The sequence below is a fragment of the Lynx canadensis genome, chromosome D4 (genome assembly GCF_007474595.2).
Source record: "Lynx canadensis isolate LIC74 chromosome D4, mLynCan4.pri.v2, whole genome shotgun sequence".
NCBI classification, from domain to species: domain Eukaryota; kingdom Metazoa; phylum Chordata; class Mammalia; order Carnivora; family Felidae; genus Lynx; species Lynx canadensis.
Genome location: NC_044315.2, coordinates 55,110,358 through 55,125,360, shown reverse-complemented (window position 1 = coordinate 55,125,360; position 15,003 = coordinate 55,110,358). Strand labels below are relative to the sequence as shown.

The following is a 15,003-nucleotide window of genomic DNA, read 5'->3' as shown; positions in this document are numbered from 1 at the left end:
CTGCATGGAGCTCAACGCAGGGCTAGATCTTACAAAGAATGTGAGATCATGGCCTGAGCTGAAATCAAGAGTTAAATTTCTTGATGGGGTCCCTGGGTGGCTCTGTCAGTTAAGCATCTGACTCTTGATATCTGTTCAGGTCATGAATCTCTCGGTTCATGGGTTCAAGCCCTGAATTGAGTTGATGGTGTGGAACCTGCTTGGGATTCTCTCCGTCTCTCTGCTCTTCCTTCCAGCCCCACCCCTGCACACATGTGTGCTTGTGTGCAAGCTCTCTCTCTCAAAAATAAACGTTAAAAAAACTGTCTTTAAAAAAAATTTCATGAAACATTTAGTTTTTGTTTTTGTTTATTTTTGGGGAGAGTGCAAGCGGGGAGGGGCAGAGAGAGGGGGACAGAGGGTCTGAAGCAGTCTCTGTGCTGACAGGCTGACAGCAGTGCGCCTGATACAGGGCTGAAAGTCACTAACCACCAGATCATGACCTGAGCCGAAGTCGGACACTCAACCAACCGAGCCACCCAGGTGCCCAGAAACATTTAGTTTTTAATTGACTGTGGGGCCTAGTGGGGCTGGAAACATTTTTTTTTTTTTTTTTTTGAGGATCACCAATTTGTTCTTGTTCTCCTCTTACCTCTGTGACTATACATGGTTTAGTTTTAGTTTTCTTTATGAACTCTTCTTCTTTCTAACCCCTCAACTCCCCCCCAGGTGTTATTTAAGAAAATTTTTTTAATGTCTATTTATTTTTGAGAGAGAGATATGAGTGCAAACAGGGAGGGGCAGAGAGAGAGGGAGACACAGAATCTGAAGCAGGCTCCAGGCTCTGAGCTGTCAGCACAGAGCCTGATGTGGGACTCAAACCCATGCGTGAACTGACTGAACCACCCAGGCGCTCCCTACCCCCACCCCCATGTGTTATTTTTTAAATACACTTTTTATTTTAGAATAGTTGAGGATTTTCAGAAAAGTTGCAGGGATAGTACAGAGAATTCCTTTATACCTGGCATGCAGTTTTCCCTATTGTCAACATGTTAAAATGGTAGTCACAACTAATAACCAATACTGATACGTTATTAGTAACTAAAGCTCATTGTTTGTTTGTTTTTTGAATTTCCTTAGTTTTTACTAAATGTCCCTTTCCTGTTCCAGGACCCCATCCAGGATACCACATTGCTTTTAGTCATCATGTCTCCTTAGGTCACTGTTTTTGTTTTTGTTTTTTAGTATTTATTTTTGAGAGAGAGAGAGAGCACAAGTAGGGTAGCGGCAGAGAGAAAGGGAGACAGAGAATCAAAGCAGGCTCTAGGCTCCAAGCTGTCAGCACAGAGCCCGACGGGGGACTTGAACTCACAAATCGTTGAGATCATGACCTGAGCTGAAGTCAGACCCTTAACTGACTGAGTCACCCAGGTGCCTCTCCTTAAATCCCTCTTAATTGTTACTTTCTCATATTTTTTTTTTTAATGTTTATTTTTGAGAGAGACAGATATAGAGTGTGAGCAGGGGAAGGACAGAGAGAAAGGGAGACAGAATCCGGAACAGGCTCCAGGCTCCAAGCTGTCAGCACAGAGCCCGACGCAGGGCTCGAACCCACAAACCGAGAGATCATGACCTGAGCCGAAGTCGGACGTCTAACCAATTGAGCTACCCAGGTGCCCCAGTTCTCAGATTTTTAAAATTTATTTTTCTTATTTTTGATGACCTTGACAGTTTATTTTTAATGTTTATTTTTCAGAGAGAGAGAGAGAGAGAAAGAGAGAGCATGAGCGGGGGAGGGGCAGAGAGAGAGGGAGACACAGAATCCAAAGCAGGCTTCAGGCCCTGAGCTGTCAGCACAGAGCCCGATGTGAGGCTCTAACTCACGAACTGTGAGATCATAACCTGAGCTGAGGTTGGCTGTCAACCAACTGAGCCACCCAGGCTCCCCAACCTTAGCAGTTTTAAGGAGCATTCACTAGGTATTTTGTGGAAGGCCTTTCAATTTGGGTTTGTCTAATGTTTTTCTCATGGTGAGACTGGATTTATAGTGTCAAAACTCAAACTCTGCACACTGAGAAAATAAACCAGAAAGATGAGTTTGTTGCAAGGCTTTCTACCTACAAGCTGGGGAACTCAGGGCAACTGGAGGAATGAGTTTCAAGTTGCCACAGTCTAAGTGATTTTTCATGGGGTAAATGTGGAAGTTGTTTGGTTTTTTCAGATGATTGGTTTCTTAGCAGTCTTTTCTTATTTGGGTCAGGGTAGCTGAGTCAGGGGAATGAGGAAGTCCAGAGATGGCATGAACAAACTTGGCATTTGGGGATTGGCTGGTGTGCTTTCTGATTTCTGAGGAGAACTGGAAATTCCTGTAAGATTGGGTTAAGTTTCCTTTATATGCCCGCATTAACCATCTCCATTTTGCCCCTGACATAAGTGACTCCATTTTAGTTTGGTTCTACAACAACTTTGGGAGAGTAACACCACAGAGTTAAAGTGCTTAGTTTCATCGTATCATATCAAAGGCCTATACTATGAACATGATCTATCACTATCAATGTTTGCCTGATCACACCTGGTGAGGTAGCACTTGTTAGGTTTTTCCATTATAAACTTATTCCTTGCCTCAGTCCTCTCCCCCTTTCCATAATGTACCCTTTAGAAGGAAGTCTTATTTATCTTGATGCCATTGGTGTAAAAACATGGTCTGGCATAGGGTAGGCATTCAGTAAGTGTTTGTTGAACTGAACTGGGTCTCTATTATTTTGTGAGTCTCACAAAAGTCCTGCCAGATAGTGTTCTCTATTTTATCAATAGGAAAGTAAAAATTTGAAAATTTGAGTAACTTGCCCAAAGTCAGACAGTAAGTGGTCAAGTTTGGAATTTGAACTCAGTCTCTCTGAATGCAAAGCCTGTGTTCTTTCCCCATACCGCTCTGGCTTCATAGAGGGTTGTGTTTACGTTGGCCATTTTCCCTAAGTACTTGTAATACAAAAGTGTCCATAGATTATGCGGTTAGTTCTTTGGTTACATGGAAACTTAATTCTTCAATAATTCATCTTTTCAATTTAAAGTTATACTTCAAACCTCTCAGCCTCAAATTTGGCAGACTTGTGTGCCATGTATTTCTTGATCTAATTCCAATGGAAAATCTTCTTTTTAATTCCCTGCAGAGTTGTGGAGAGTGGGTTGTATCAGGGCCTTAATGGGAAAATGGGTACCAGTTAGGATACTATTACAATAGTATAAGACTGGCTACATAATTTGTGAGGCTCAGTGCAAAATGAAAACACAGGGCCCTTCCTTATTAAAAAAATTATTAATAAATTCAAGACAGTGACAGCAGAGCATTAAACCAAACATGGGGCCCTTCTAAGTGTGAGACCCTGTGTGACTCCATAGGACACACACCCATGAACCTAGCCCTGTAGTAGTAGAACTAGTAGGTAAAGAGAGTCAGTATGAAAGAAGTGGAAGTGAGAATGGAGAAGAGAGGGTGGTAACACAAGATATTACAGAGATAAACTTACAGGACTGGGTTGATGATCAGATATGATAGATGAGTGGGCAGATAAAATATGGAATGTAAGGTTTCTGATGGTGATGCCTTTTACTGACACTGGAAATCAGAGGACCTGGTTAGCTCTGAGGGGAAAGTGGTAAGTGCATTGTTTTTTTTTTTTTTTAAATGTTTATTTATTTATTTATTTTTAGAGTGAGAGAGGCAGAAAGAGGGAGAGAGAATCCCAAGCAGACTGTGCTGTCGGTGTAGGGCCCAACTTGGGGCTCAATCCCACAAACCATGAGATCATGACCTAAGCTGAAATCAAGAGTAGCATGCTTAACCAACTGAGCCAACCAGGTGCCCCGTAAGTTCAGTTTAAACACATTAGTATCCACAAGTAGTCAGGAACACTTGGATCTACAAATATACAGAGAAAAAGAGCTGGAGAATTAGAGTGTTCCAATCTGATAGTACTGAAGACTTTAATCGTTTAAAGAAAGTATTCATGTATTTTCTGTATAATTGAGAAATAATATTTGTATTGATGAAAAACAAGTTACAAAGTATTACTGTGTTTATAAGAGACATATATTCAATCTGAAAGTAAAAGTTTGCAAAAGTTTGTAGTAAAAGAAAGGCATTTATGGTAGAAATAGATTTGTAGCCACATATTTTCTGTTGCCAATACTATAGTACATTATTCAAAATAGGCTCATAGTTTACTGTCTTTTGATTTTTTGTTGAGCTCCCACAATCTATCTGTTGCTCTATAGAATGTATAATTTTAAAAGCTTAAATTTAAAAAAATTTAAATTAAGGCTTACATTAAATTTTTATTTTTACATATCTCTGTTTTTGATAACCGACATGTAATCATTTTTATATTTTAGTAGTATATTTTATAACTCTCTTTTCTTTCTATTACTTGTGTACATTTTCTGGGGGGAGGTTACAGGGCAGTATGGACAGTCTGAAGTTGGAAGTCAGGTTTAAGTTCTGGCTTTGCATCTTATTGGCTACGTGATCTAAGGAAAATTACTAAACTTATCTGAACATAGTTTCCTTATTGGCAAAATGGAGATGAAATTTACTTTGCTGGAGATATAACTATAAGTGAAAGATCTTTGTAAGCTTTAAATTTCATAAATCCATACCCTTTAGCTTTGTACCCAGAGCACTTCTTGAAGTCAGGCTCCACCTCCTTCCCAGATTCATCTCCAGTAACCTACCTTTCCCAAAGTGGCTTCCTCATCATCCCCTGAACATGCCTTAACACTTTTCTGCTTTCTTAATTTTTCTCTAATTCATTTATTTCATCAACATTTACTGAGCACCTTACCTCCCTCAAGGCTTTGTTTAAATGTCACCTCAATGAGACCTACAATGTCTACCCTAATCAAAGTTGCGATCTTCTATTCCTCCTCAGCTCTCCAAATCCTCCTTAGCCTGCTCTACTTTTTTTTTTTTCCATTGCACTCATGACATAGCACATTATTTACCTGTTGTCTGTTCTCTCTATACCCCTTTCCCAATAGAACTAAAATTTCACTTGGGCAGGGATCTTTGTTTTGTTTTATGATGCATCCCAGGCATCTAGAACATTGCCTGGTACAGAGTAGCTACTCAATAAATGTTCATTGAATGAATAAATGTATATGAATTGTGCCAGACTTTAAGCTAGGTGCTGAGTATCTATAGTCGTGCAGAAGCAGAGTTGGTTCCTGCCCTCGTGAAGTGTCTAGCTTAGCACAAGAGTGGCTTTCCTGTGGGCCTGGGCTGCCCTCTTCCAGGAAACGTCAGCATGACTAATTGCTGGGTTCAGAGTAGCCTTTCCTCTTAGCAGTGAGCAGTTTTCTGATAGTTTTAAGTTTTTTTTTTATTCTAATAGAAAGGAAGCAGAGCAAAAAGAATAATGCATTCTCTTAGTCTCTCTAAGTTAAAAGTCAACAATTTTTCCCAATGCAAAGACAGAATAGTATCCCCTTTAAAGTGCCAGGCCTGGTTGATAACTGAAAGGCATCATGAAGTATAGCTGGCTTACTTTTTCTTTTTCTTTTTCTAATGTGAAGGAAGATGGTTGCAATTTTTCATACTGTTGGAGAATGAGAGGATGTAAACATGTTTTTTGCTGTCTTTTTGTAAATTGTAGAAAACTTCATGAGATCCTGACATTTATTTTTTTGAGGTCCTCTCTATGCAGTTGGTCAATATGAATTTTTATATTGCTAGACCTCTTTTTTAAGAAAAGAAAAAAAAAGGAGCTCAAATTGCATGTATTTAAAGATAATCTGCTGATCCAGCACACTTAAAACAATGTGTCAGCAACTATTCTTTTTCTCACCCTGTTCTCACACAGGCAGCCACACAATCCAGGGAAAGTCCAAGGCTGGGGTCTACCTGCAAGATGGAATGAAGAATTAAGGAAGAATACTGCTGTACAGGTATGCAACTGAACTAAATGATTAAAAAATTTTTTTTAAACATTTATTTGCTTTTGAGAGACAGAGCATGAACAGGAGAGGAGCAGAGAGAGAGGGAGACACAGAATCTGAAGCAGGTTCCAGGCTCTGAGCTGTCAGCACAGAGCCTGATGTGCGGCTTGAACCCATGAACTGTGAGATCATGACCTGAGCCAAAGTCAGACACTCAACTCACTGAGCCACCCAGGTGCCCCTAAATGATTCTTTTTTTTTTTTTTTTTTTTTTTCAACGTTTATTTATTTTTCGGACAGAGAGAGACAGAGCATGAACGGGGGAGGGGCAGAGAGAGAGGGAGACACAGAATCGGAAACAGGCTCCAGGCTCTGAGCCATCAGCCCAGAGCCCGACGCGGGGCTCGAACTCCCGGACCGCGAGATCGTGACCTGGCTGAAGTCGGACGCTTAACCGACTGCGCCACCCAGGCGCCCCTAAATGATTCTTAATATCCTTTCCAAACTGAGACTCTTGATCTACATAATTTGAATTCCTAAATTTTGTTTGTCCTCCTTTATTTGAATAATCCAGTTGATAACATTTTGTATATATGTATGTGTATATGTACATATATATGTATATATACACATATATACATATATATATATCTTGTAGGTAAATGTTTTAATTCTTCATCTCACTTTGCTATCAAGCATTTTCCAATTTAATTTTGATGTTCCATCTGAATTTCCTTGTCTGCACATAAATTCTGATGTAGATACGAATTATTTGTTCTCATGATCTTTTTGTCAGAAAAAAATTTGGTGAGAGGAAACTTGTGGAAGTAGCCTCAATTTGTTGTAAACAATTTCTGTGGTGTCCCATGAACCTCTGAAATGACATAAAAATCTAGTCTGCAAGATTTTTTTTTCAGTATTTTGCACTTGGCAGCAACTTAATTTTGTTTAACACTTGTCACATTGTGAATAAACTCTATAACATCCTTGACAGAACAAACAAAGGACTCAACTCAAGTAATGATCCTTATGCAAAGTCTTCTGTAATGCTCTTGACAGATTAATAAGCCCTCTTGTGTTGCCACATCATGCTGTGGACATACCTCTAACATAGTATAAATGTAAATGTGTATAGTATATTATAAACACTGATGGTGATGTCTACTTCCGGAAGAGTTCATAGCCATTTCTAGGGATACAAGAAGAAGCCAAAAAACCAACCAAACAAAAAATCACACACACACACACACACACACACACACACGCCCCCACACACCAAGATGCCATAAATTAAAAGTGCAAAGAATGAAGAAATAAAAACACGGGTAGAGGCAAAACAGAGTCAGGGACAAAGCTAAAAATGGGAGTAGGAATGACCTTCACATTTGCTACAGCTGGGACATGAATTTATCTCTAAACTCTCAAGCCTCATTGTTCCCACAGTTCATGATGTCCATTGATAATGAACAAACCCATTACTCTGGAGAAAACACTTTTCCTTGAACTGAGATCAGGTTGGACTGTCTCCCAGGGATGCTCGTAAAGAGAACATTGTGTTATATCAGGAGCAGTGTCCTTGACAGCGTCCCTGACAGGGTGGCCAATTCACAAGGATGCCTATTACAGCCGTATGGCAACACACCAAAAAGAGATTCAATGGGTTAAATTGAGGTGGAGGGCTATCTCAGTGATCATGGCTCCGCAACATTTTTATGTCCTGCACCTACCCCAGTTTCTGGCATATAGCAGGTGTCAAAAAGTATTTGTTGAGTGAATGTCAAATGGAGAAGGCCCAGGTTGAAGACTCTCTCTAGAAAGGCCCCTCTAATTTCTAAGACCTAACATCCTGCTCCCCAACTCTGCACCCTCTTTGTAGCTATCTAGCAATACAGTTATGAAAGAATCCTACTCTTGGGTTAAACTGCCATTTCAGTATTTTCATGTTAAATTTCTTATGTTTTCCCCAAATATAGGAGTGAAGCCAGAGGCATCTGTGTATATGTATGCCTGCTGGTGGTGCTAGTGGTGGTGTTGGGTTCAGAAAGTACTGTACGCATCAAGCTTGGAACTCAGTTTGCAGGTGACCTTGAGAGTGCTACTGGCTTAAATCCAGACTCCCAAGTCCAGGCTTTCCTTTAGAGTAGAGGTAGGGCCTGCGATGATGCCAGGGTGCACCTTTGTCATTGGTTTCTGTGCTGAGCACCAGGAGGACCCAGTCACAGGTTCAGTAGGGCATGAAAAGAGACCCAGTGCTGGGACACCTGGGTGGCTCAGTAGGTAGAGCATCCGACTCTTGATCTCATTAAGAGTTCAAGCCCTACTCTGGGTGTGGAGCTTACTTAAAAAAAAAAAAAAAAAAGAGTGCTGAGCAAGCAGCCACTGTTTCAGGGCTCTTCACAGCCCTGTAGGGAGAATGGGGTTGAGCTGAGTTCACAGGTCATTTTATTTTATTATTAATTTTTTAAATGTTTATTTTTGAGAGAGAGAGAGAGAGGCAGGCCAGGGGAGGAGCATAGAGAGAGGGAGAGAGAGGATCTGAAGCAGACCCTTTGCTGATGCTGACAGCAGAGAGCCCAATGCAGGGCTTGAACTCACAAACTGTGAGATCATGACCTGAGCTTAAGTAGGATGCTTAACTGACTGAGCCACCCAGGTACTCCAGGTCATTTTAGCTGGCAGAATTGGAGGCTTGGGGGTAGGGCCTGGCATAAGGGTCTTCCTGGAGGATGTCACCACCTCTCATTCCTAATGTCATTGACATTGTGAAGTGTTTCAGAGAAGAACTGAGTCCCTATGTGTAGGTTTTTGTCTACAGACTCACTACAGTGATATCTTCATCACAACGACGCTCTTATCTTCTAGTGTGTAACCTTACCTTATTCTTGCTTTTACAGCAATGGCACTGCCATACTTAGGACAAGAAACTGGGGGAGGTGATGTAGTGGCTAAGAATATGGATTCCGGAAACTGACTCCCTGGGTTAGAACCCTGGCCTTGCAACAAGCAAGTTATTTATCCTTTCTGTGCCTCAGTTTCCTCATCTGTAAAAGGGGATGATAAGAGTACCTAGTTCATAGGGTTATTGTGAAGACTAAATAGATAATGAGGTAATATAAAATGCTTAGAACAGTGTCTACAGGTAGTGAACAAATGTTTGGCTAATAATAATAATGGTCAAAGAATTACTATTTTTTTTAAACATAGGAACTAATATAGGTAAGTGAGTCAACATGATATTGATTTACTAAATTATTCATTAAGTGCCTACTATGTGCTAGGGTCTTTTCTAGGTCAAGGAGTCAATGTTCACCATGGCACATAAATCCCTTCCCTAGTGGAGGTTACAGATGAATGGGGGCACAGACATTAAGCTAACAGCTATGCAAGTATATAAGGCAGTTCTCTTATTAAGGAAGTTGAACCTTGACCTGAAATTCATACATTTCAGTCTTAAGAATTCCAGCATACAGTAGAAACAGTGCCCTTTTATATTTATTTTTTTAAGAAAAGGGTGTTCTGGTTATCTAATACCATGGGACAAACTGCCCTCAAAATGTAACAACAGTCATTTATTTTCTCAAAATTCTGTAATCAGAGCAAGGCTTAGCAGGGATAGCTCATCTTTGTTCTGTGTGGTGACTGCTGGGAAGGGTTAACTAGGGCTGGAGGGGCCTTCCACGCTGGATCATTCACAGGCTGTCTGTTAGCCAGGAGCTCAGCTGGGATTGTTGGCTAGGACCCCAGTTTTCCTTCACATGATCTCTTCACATGCTAAGTTGAGCTTTTCACAGCATGGCAGCTAGGTTCTGAAGAGGAGTACCCCAAGAGGATAGGCCGTAATGTGCAAGCACTTATCAAGGTTTGTACTTGTTAATGTCCCACTGGCTAAAGCCAGTCCTTTGGCCAAGTACAGAGTCAGTGTGGGGAGGGACTGTATAAGGGAAAAAATTCTGCAAGATGAGAATCAATGGGGTCTAATAAAGTAATAGATTACCACAGACAGGGTAAATCTACATTTTCCAAAAAATGTTTTTGTTCTTTTTTCTCTTCAATCATGTTTGCCATATTCGCTATCTCTAAGACATCAGGAAGAAGTCACATAGGTGGGAGGTGAGGTCTCTTCTGTATCAAAAGCCATCTGGAGAGTGGTTAAAAACTTTTGTTACAAATGATATAATTTAGAGTTATGTTATTCTATGTGTATAGAAAGAAAGATTAAATTTCATTAAACTATGTTGTTTTGACATGCAGAGATGGAGCTTTGCTGGTGAAAAGAATGACAAGGTAGGAGTGTCCTGGGGTTGTCTGAATAGTGTAAAAACGTAGACATACAAATCTGTTGCCAAGAGGAGCCAAACCATGGTCAGCAAAATGCCACTGGGCATCCAATCTGAAGTATAAGAGCAGCTAGATCAGTGTCTGAAGGATTGGAAGGAAGGAAGGATACCAACAGGCTCAGGAGAGTAGAATAGCTCAGAGGTAAGTCTGTGAATGGTGGGTATATGCTGGCCCTGTGCTCACCAGACTGAAAGTCCCTTAAAGGGAGGAGCTGTGTCTCACTTGACTTCTCCATCTTCAACACTTAGCTCCCTGCCTAATACAGAGGAGGCACTCTAAGTGGCGAATGCATGTAGACATTAGGGGTTGAAGAAACTACAGAGTTGCAAACCATTCTCTCATTTTAAGATCCTCGTGCCATGAAAAAATTAGAATAATCCTTTAAAAATATGTCACTGTGGGGTGGTTGGTGGTGGTGGAGCTCAAAAAAAAGGTCACTCCTCTGATTAAAATCCTTTGATGATTTGCCCACTCATCTAGATATCCACATGGCTTCTTTTAGGTCTGTACTCAAAAAAGCCCTTTCATAATACACAGAATATCCTCATAATTTTCTGTCCTGCTTTTTCTTTATAGCATTTATCCCCACATGACCTGTATATTTCTTTGTTTATGGTCTGTCCATCTCCAATAGATTGTAAGCTCTTTGAAGGCAGGAACGTTTTGTTCATGGTGGTAGCCATATATCTAAAACAATGCCTGACAAGTAGAAGGTGCTCAGAAATACTTGTTGAATGAGTAAACAAGTGTACCAGCCAATGGAGAACTAGAACCTCTGTGATTTCATCCAGCTAGAGGTAAGACACTGGAGAATGTGGGATGCAGGTGTCCATGTGGGTTCCTACAGTCACGTCCCTTTACTAGTGGGAAGAGCTGATCTTGACAATTCTAAGATCTTAGGCCCTTCTGTTCTGGGAGTTATTGTTAACCATCTGTAATTATGAGGTTGAGGGTCTGGATAGTAGAGGACTCATGGTTTGGGAATTGTACCAATGGCAGCCCCATCATCTTTAAGTTAGCTAGAGTAGTTTTCAAGAACCTTGACTGGATGGGTTCAAGAAACTGAAAGAAAGGCCCTGTGTTTGGGTATGAGGACAGGCAAGGGGAGAGTGGTAGATGGGTTTTGGCCTTCTGTAAAAGTAAGAATGAACAATGAGTTTAGTCTTAATTGGATGGGCAGCGGAGGGCCACAGAAAGGATTTAAGTAGGGGAGTGACATGGTCAGATTGTGTTTTGAAATCTTTTCTATAGCTGCAGTGTGAATGGATTAGAGGGGGCAAGGGTGAGTTAGGGAGAAAAGAACATTCCAGAAAATAGCATGAACATCAAGGAATACATTTGGGCATTGCAGTTGGGCCAGAGCTTAGCTCATCTCATATAACCACCACTAGATTCTATAATTGGTATTTTACTCTGCATGCTCTATCTCATTTCTCTTCATGTCTCTCTATTCATCTGCTTTTTAAATACAATTCAATAAATTGAAGATATCAGTATATTTTGCTTTTCAACACTTCAGCTTGCATATCATTAACTAGAGTTAGATATTTGTTTAAGGTTTTTTAAGGTAAAGTTTACATAGAAAGAAATGCACAAGTCTTAACTGTACCGTTTTGATGAGTTTCAACAAATGTGCATATGGGTTAAGCCAAACCCTTATCAAGATACAGAATATCACCATCACCAAGAAAGTTCTCTCAAGTGCCTTTTTCAGTCAATCCCTGTCCCTACTTTTAGAGAGGCAATAGCTGTTCTGATTTTTTTTCTACTATAATTTTAGATTAGTTTTCCCTGTTCTAGATCCTAATATAAATGGCATCAGTATGAATGCTTTTAAGTAGGGTTCTTTTTTTTTTTAAATGATTATTATTAAAATTTTTAAAAAAAATTTATTTATTTTTGAGAGACAGAGACAGAACATAAGAAGGGGCAGAGATGGGAGGGAGACACAGAATCTGCAACAGGCTCTAAGCACTGAGCTGTCAGCACAGAGCCTGACTCAGGGCTCAAACTAATGAGCAGTAAGATCATGACCTGAGCTGAAGTCAGACGCTTAACCAAGTGAGCCACCCAGGCACCCCTATTTATTTTTGAGAGAGAAAGAAAGCATAGCGGAGGAGGGTTAGAAACAGAAGAAGACACAGAATCTGAGCAGGCTCCAGGCTCTGAGCTGTCAGTGCAGAGCCTGATGTGGGGCTTGAACCCATGAACCCTGAGATCATGACCTGAGCTGAAGTTGGACGCTTAACTGACTGAGTCACCAGGGGTCCCTTGAGTAGGGTTCTTTTAATCATCATGGTATAATATGTATTATTTCCCTTTATAACACTTAAATCACCTTGTGACATATGTTTGTGTGTTATTGTCAGCTCTTTCTCCACTAGACTGAAGGGGGGACTTTATTTTGTCCATTTCTGTATTCCTCATGTCTGAAACTGTGCTTGTAGCAGATACTCAATAAATATTTGTTTATTTAGGTGGGAAAAAAAGGAGAGACAGCTCATATATCTCAGAGTATTGGGTAGGAAGGGGTTGAACGGTAAGAAGTTCAGTATTACTGGTACAAGGCTGGCAATGAAGAAATGGTGGGAGGTAAGGCAGGATAAGTTAGAAAAACTTCTTGTGACTTTCTTCTTAGTATGCTTGTAAGAAATTTAAGGAGAGACCAGCACAACATCTGTGATTTACACAAATAAGAATTGCTGAATTGAAATAAAAGTTCCAACATGAACCATCAATGTTATGAATGTCACTACTTGGGATTATGGTGACTATTTCCTGAACTCTCGGAAATTTAGAACCTTGGGGGAGTTAAGCTATGAAATCAACCCATAGTAGGAAGTTAACCTAGTCCCAAAAGCAGGAGATGAAAACAATAAGGCATAAATTGTAGGTGGAAGATCTTAAAATAAATTGTAGGGTATAAGGGTGCCTGGGTGGCTCAGTCAGTTGAGCATCCAACTTCGGCTCAGGTCATGATCTCACAACTCATGAGTTCAAGCTCTCTGTCAGGCTCTGTGCTGACAGCTCAGAGCCTGGAGCCCGCTTCAGATTCTGTGTCTCCCTTTCTCTCTCTGCCCCTAACCCACTCGCATCCTGTCTCTCTCTCTCAAAAATAAATAAACATTAAAAAAAATTTAAATTGTAGGGTATAGTTTATGGATACATTAGCACATTTACACTGCAATGTATGGGACAGAACCTCTCTACTGGTGTGTCAATTATAGGTGTGACTACAAAGAATTTGAAAAAATTATCATTAAAAATTTTAATCAGAAAATATGTATTTTATTTCATCATGAAACCCATGTCAAAAAATGCTATTTTCAGAAACATGCTAAAGTTTCGTATGAAAAATTTAAAAATATTTTATTTGAGGGGCGCCTGGATGGCTCAGTCAGGTAAGTGTCCAACTTCAGCTCAGGTCATGATCTCGCAGTTCGTGAGTTCAAGCCTTGTATCGGGCTCCATGATGACAGCTCAGAGCCTGGAGCCTGCTTCGGATTCTGTGTCTCCCTCTCTCTCTGCCCCTCCCCCGCTCATGCTCTGTCTCTCTCTCTCTCAAAAATAAATAAATATTTTTGGGGCGCCTGGGTGGCTCAGTCAGTTAAGTGTCTGACTTCAACTCAGGTCATGATCTCATGGTTCGTGGGTTTGAGCCCTGTGTTGGGCTCTGTGCTGACGGCTCAGAGCCTGGAGCCTGCTTTGGATTCTGTGTCTCCCTGCTCCCCTTCCTCTCCCCTACCCCACTAGAGCTCTGTCTCTCTGTCTCTCTCTCTCAAAAATAAACATTAAAAAAAAAAACATTAAAAATATTTTATTTGAATATTTAGCTAAAATAAATACTACTTTTCCAAGTACTCCACTTTTAATTTTTCTTATCATAGTTACTTATAAATAAAATGTAGTAATTTATTTTTACCTAGTTTCTCATAAGTTTATCCTAGTGTATTCTGTGAATGTGACTTAATCTTTGTGCTGTGCTATTAAAAAGTTGGGAACCAGTAGGAATTACTAGCTTATCTAAAAAAGGAAATAAGGGGTGCCTGGGTGGCTCAGTTGGTTAAGCATCTGACTTTGGGTCAGGTCATGATCTCATGGTTCATAGGTTCTGTGCTGTTAGCTCAGAGCCTAGAGCCTGCTTCAGGTTCTGTGTCTCTCTAACCCTCCCCGCTCACGCTCTTGTTTCTTTCTCAAAAATAAATAATAAACATTAAACATTTTTTTTTAAAATAAAAAGGGAAATAAAATGTTATCTTAGAAAATAGGAGGAGTTTGTTAGGTTGGATTCACCGAGAAACAGACATTAAGGCAAGGATTTGAGTATGTCATTTAGGATTTGATCCCAAGAAGTACCAGTAGGGGAGTGGAGAAGCAAGGCTGGGGTGGGAAGTAAGCCAGTGTGCAGGCTGCGCCTCGGGGCATCTGGGGTTTAGTCTTGCTGGAGAGCCTCTGGGAGACAGTGCTGTACATACTTCAAAGTTGTTTCATCCTGAGGTGAGGAAACAAGTTTACCCACCCACTTCCTTACATTATTCACAAGTGCTCGCAGGGGCATAGATCCCCTCATTTCTGGCCTATATGCAGTTAGGAAAGGCTCTTGGGGCTAGAGGAAGCCTGCAGGCAGAGTTGTGGATGCTTGCAGTGAGAAGTTTTTGGATATATGAAACATGCAGCTAAGTTTCTGTAGCTCACTAGGTTTGTTCCTATCCCCCACTAAATGTCTTCTTATTTGGCATCTGACCTAGGCCT

The 15,003-nt window shown here is 40.6% G+C and overlaps 1 protein-coding gene across 3 annotated transcripts in view; it reads left to right on the top strand.

The window, feature by feature from the left end:
- APTX (aprataxin) overlaps nt 1-15,003 on the top strand; it is an 81,636-nt gene that overhangs the window by 20,647 nt on the left and 45,986 nt on the right. For 2 of the 3 annotated variants that reach the window (XM_030292582.1, XM_030292581.1), the window contains exons 2-3: nt 5,838-5,922; nt 10,165-10,197. In XM_030292582.1, coding sequence (XP_030148442.1) covers nt 10,190-10,197 — 8 coding nt within the window. In that variant the 5' untranslated portion in view covers nt 5,838-5,922; nt 10,165-10,189. Of the gene's footprint in view, nt 1-2,000; nt 2,348-5,837; nt 5,923-10,164; nt 10,198-15,003 lie in introns of those variants that run through there. The other variant, XM_030292583.1, reaches the window with a different exon arrangement.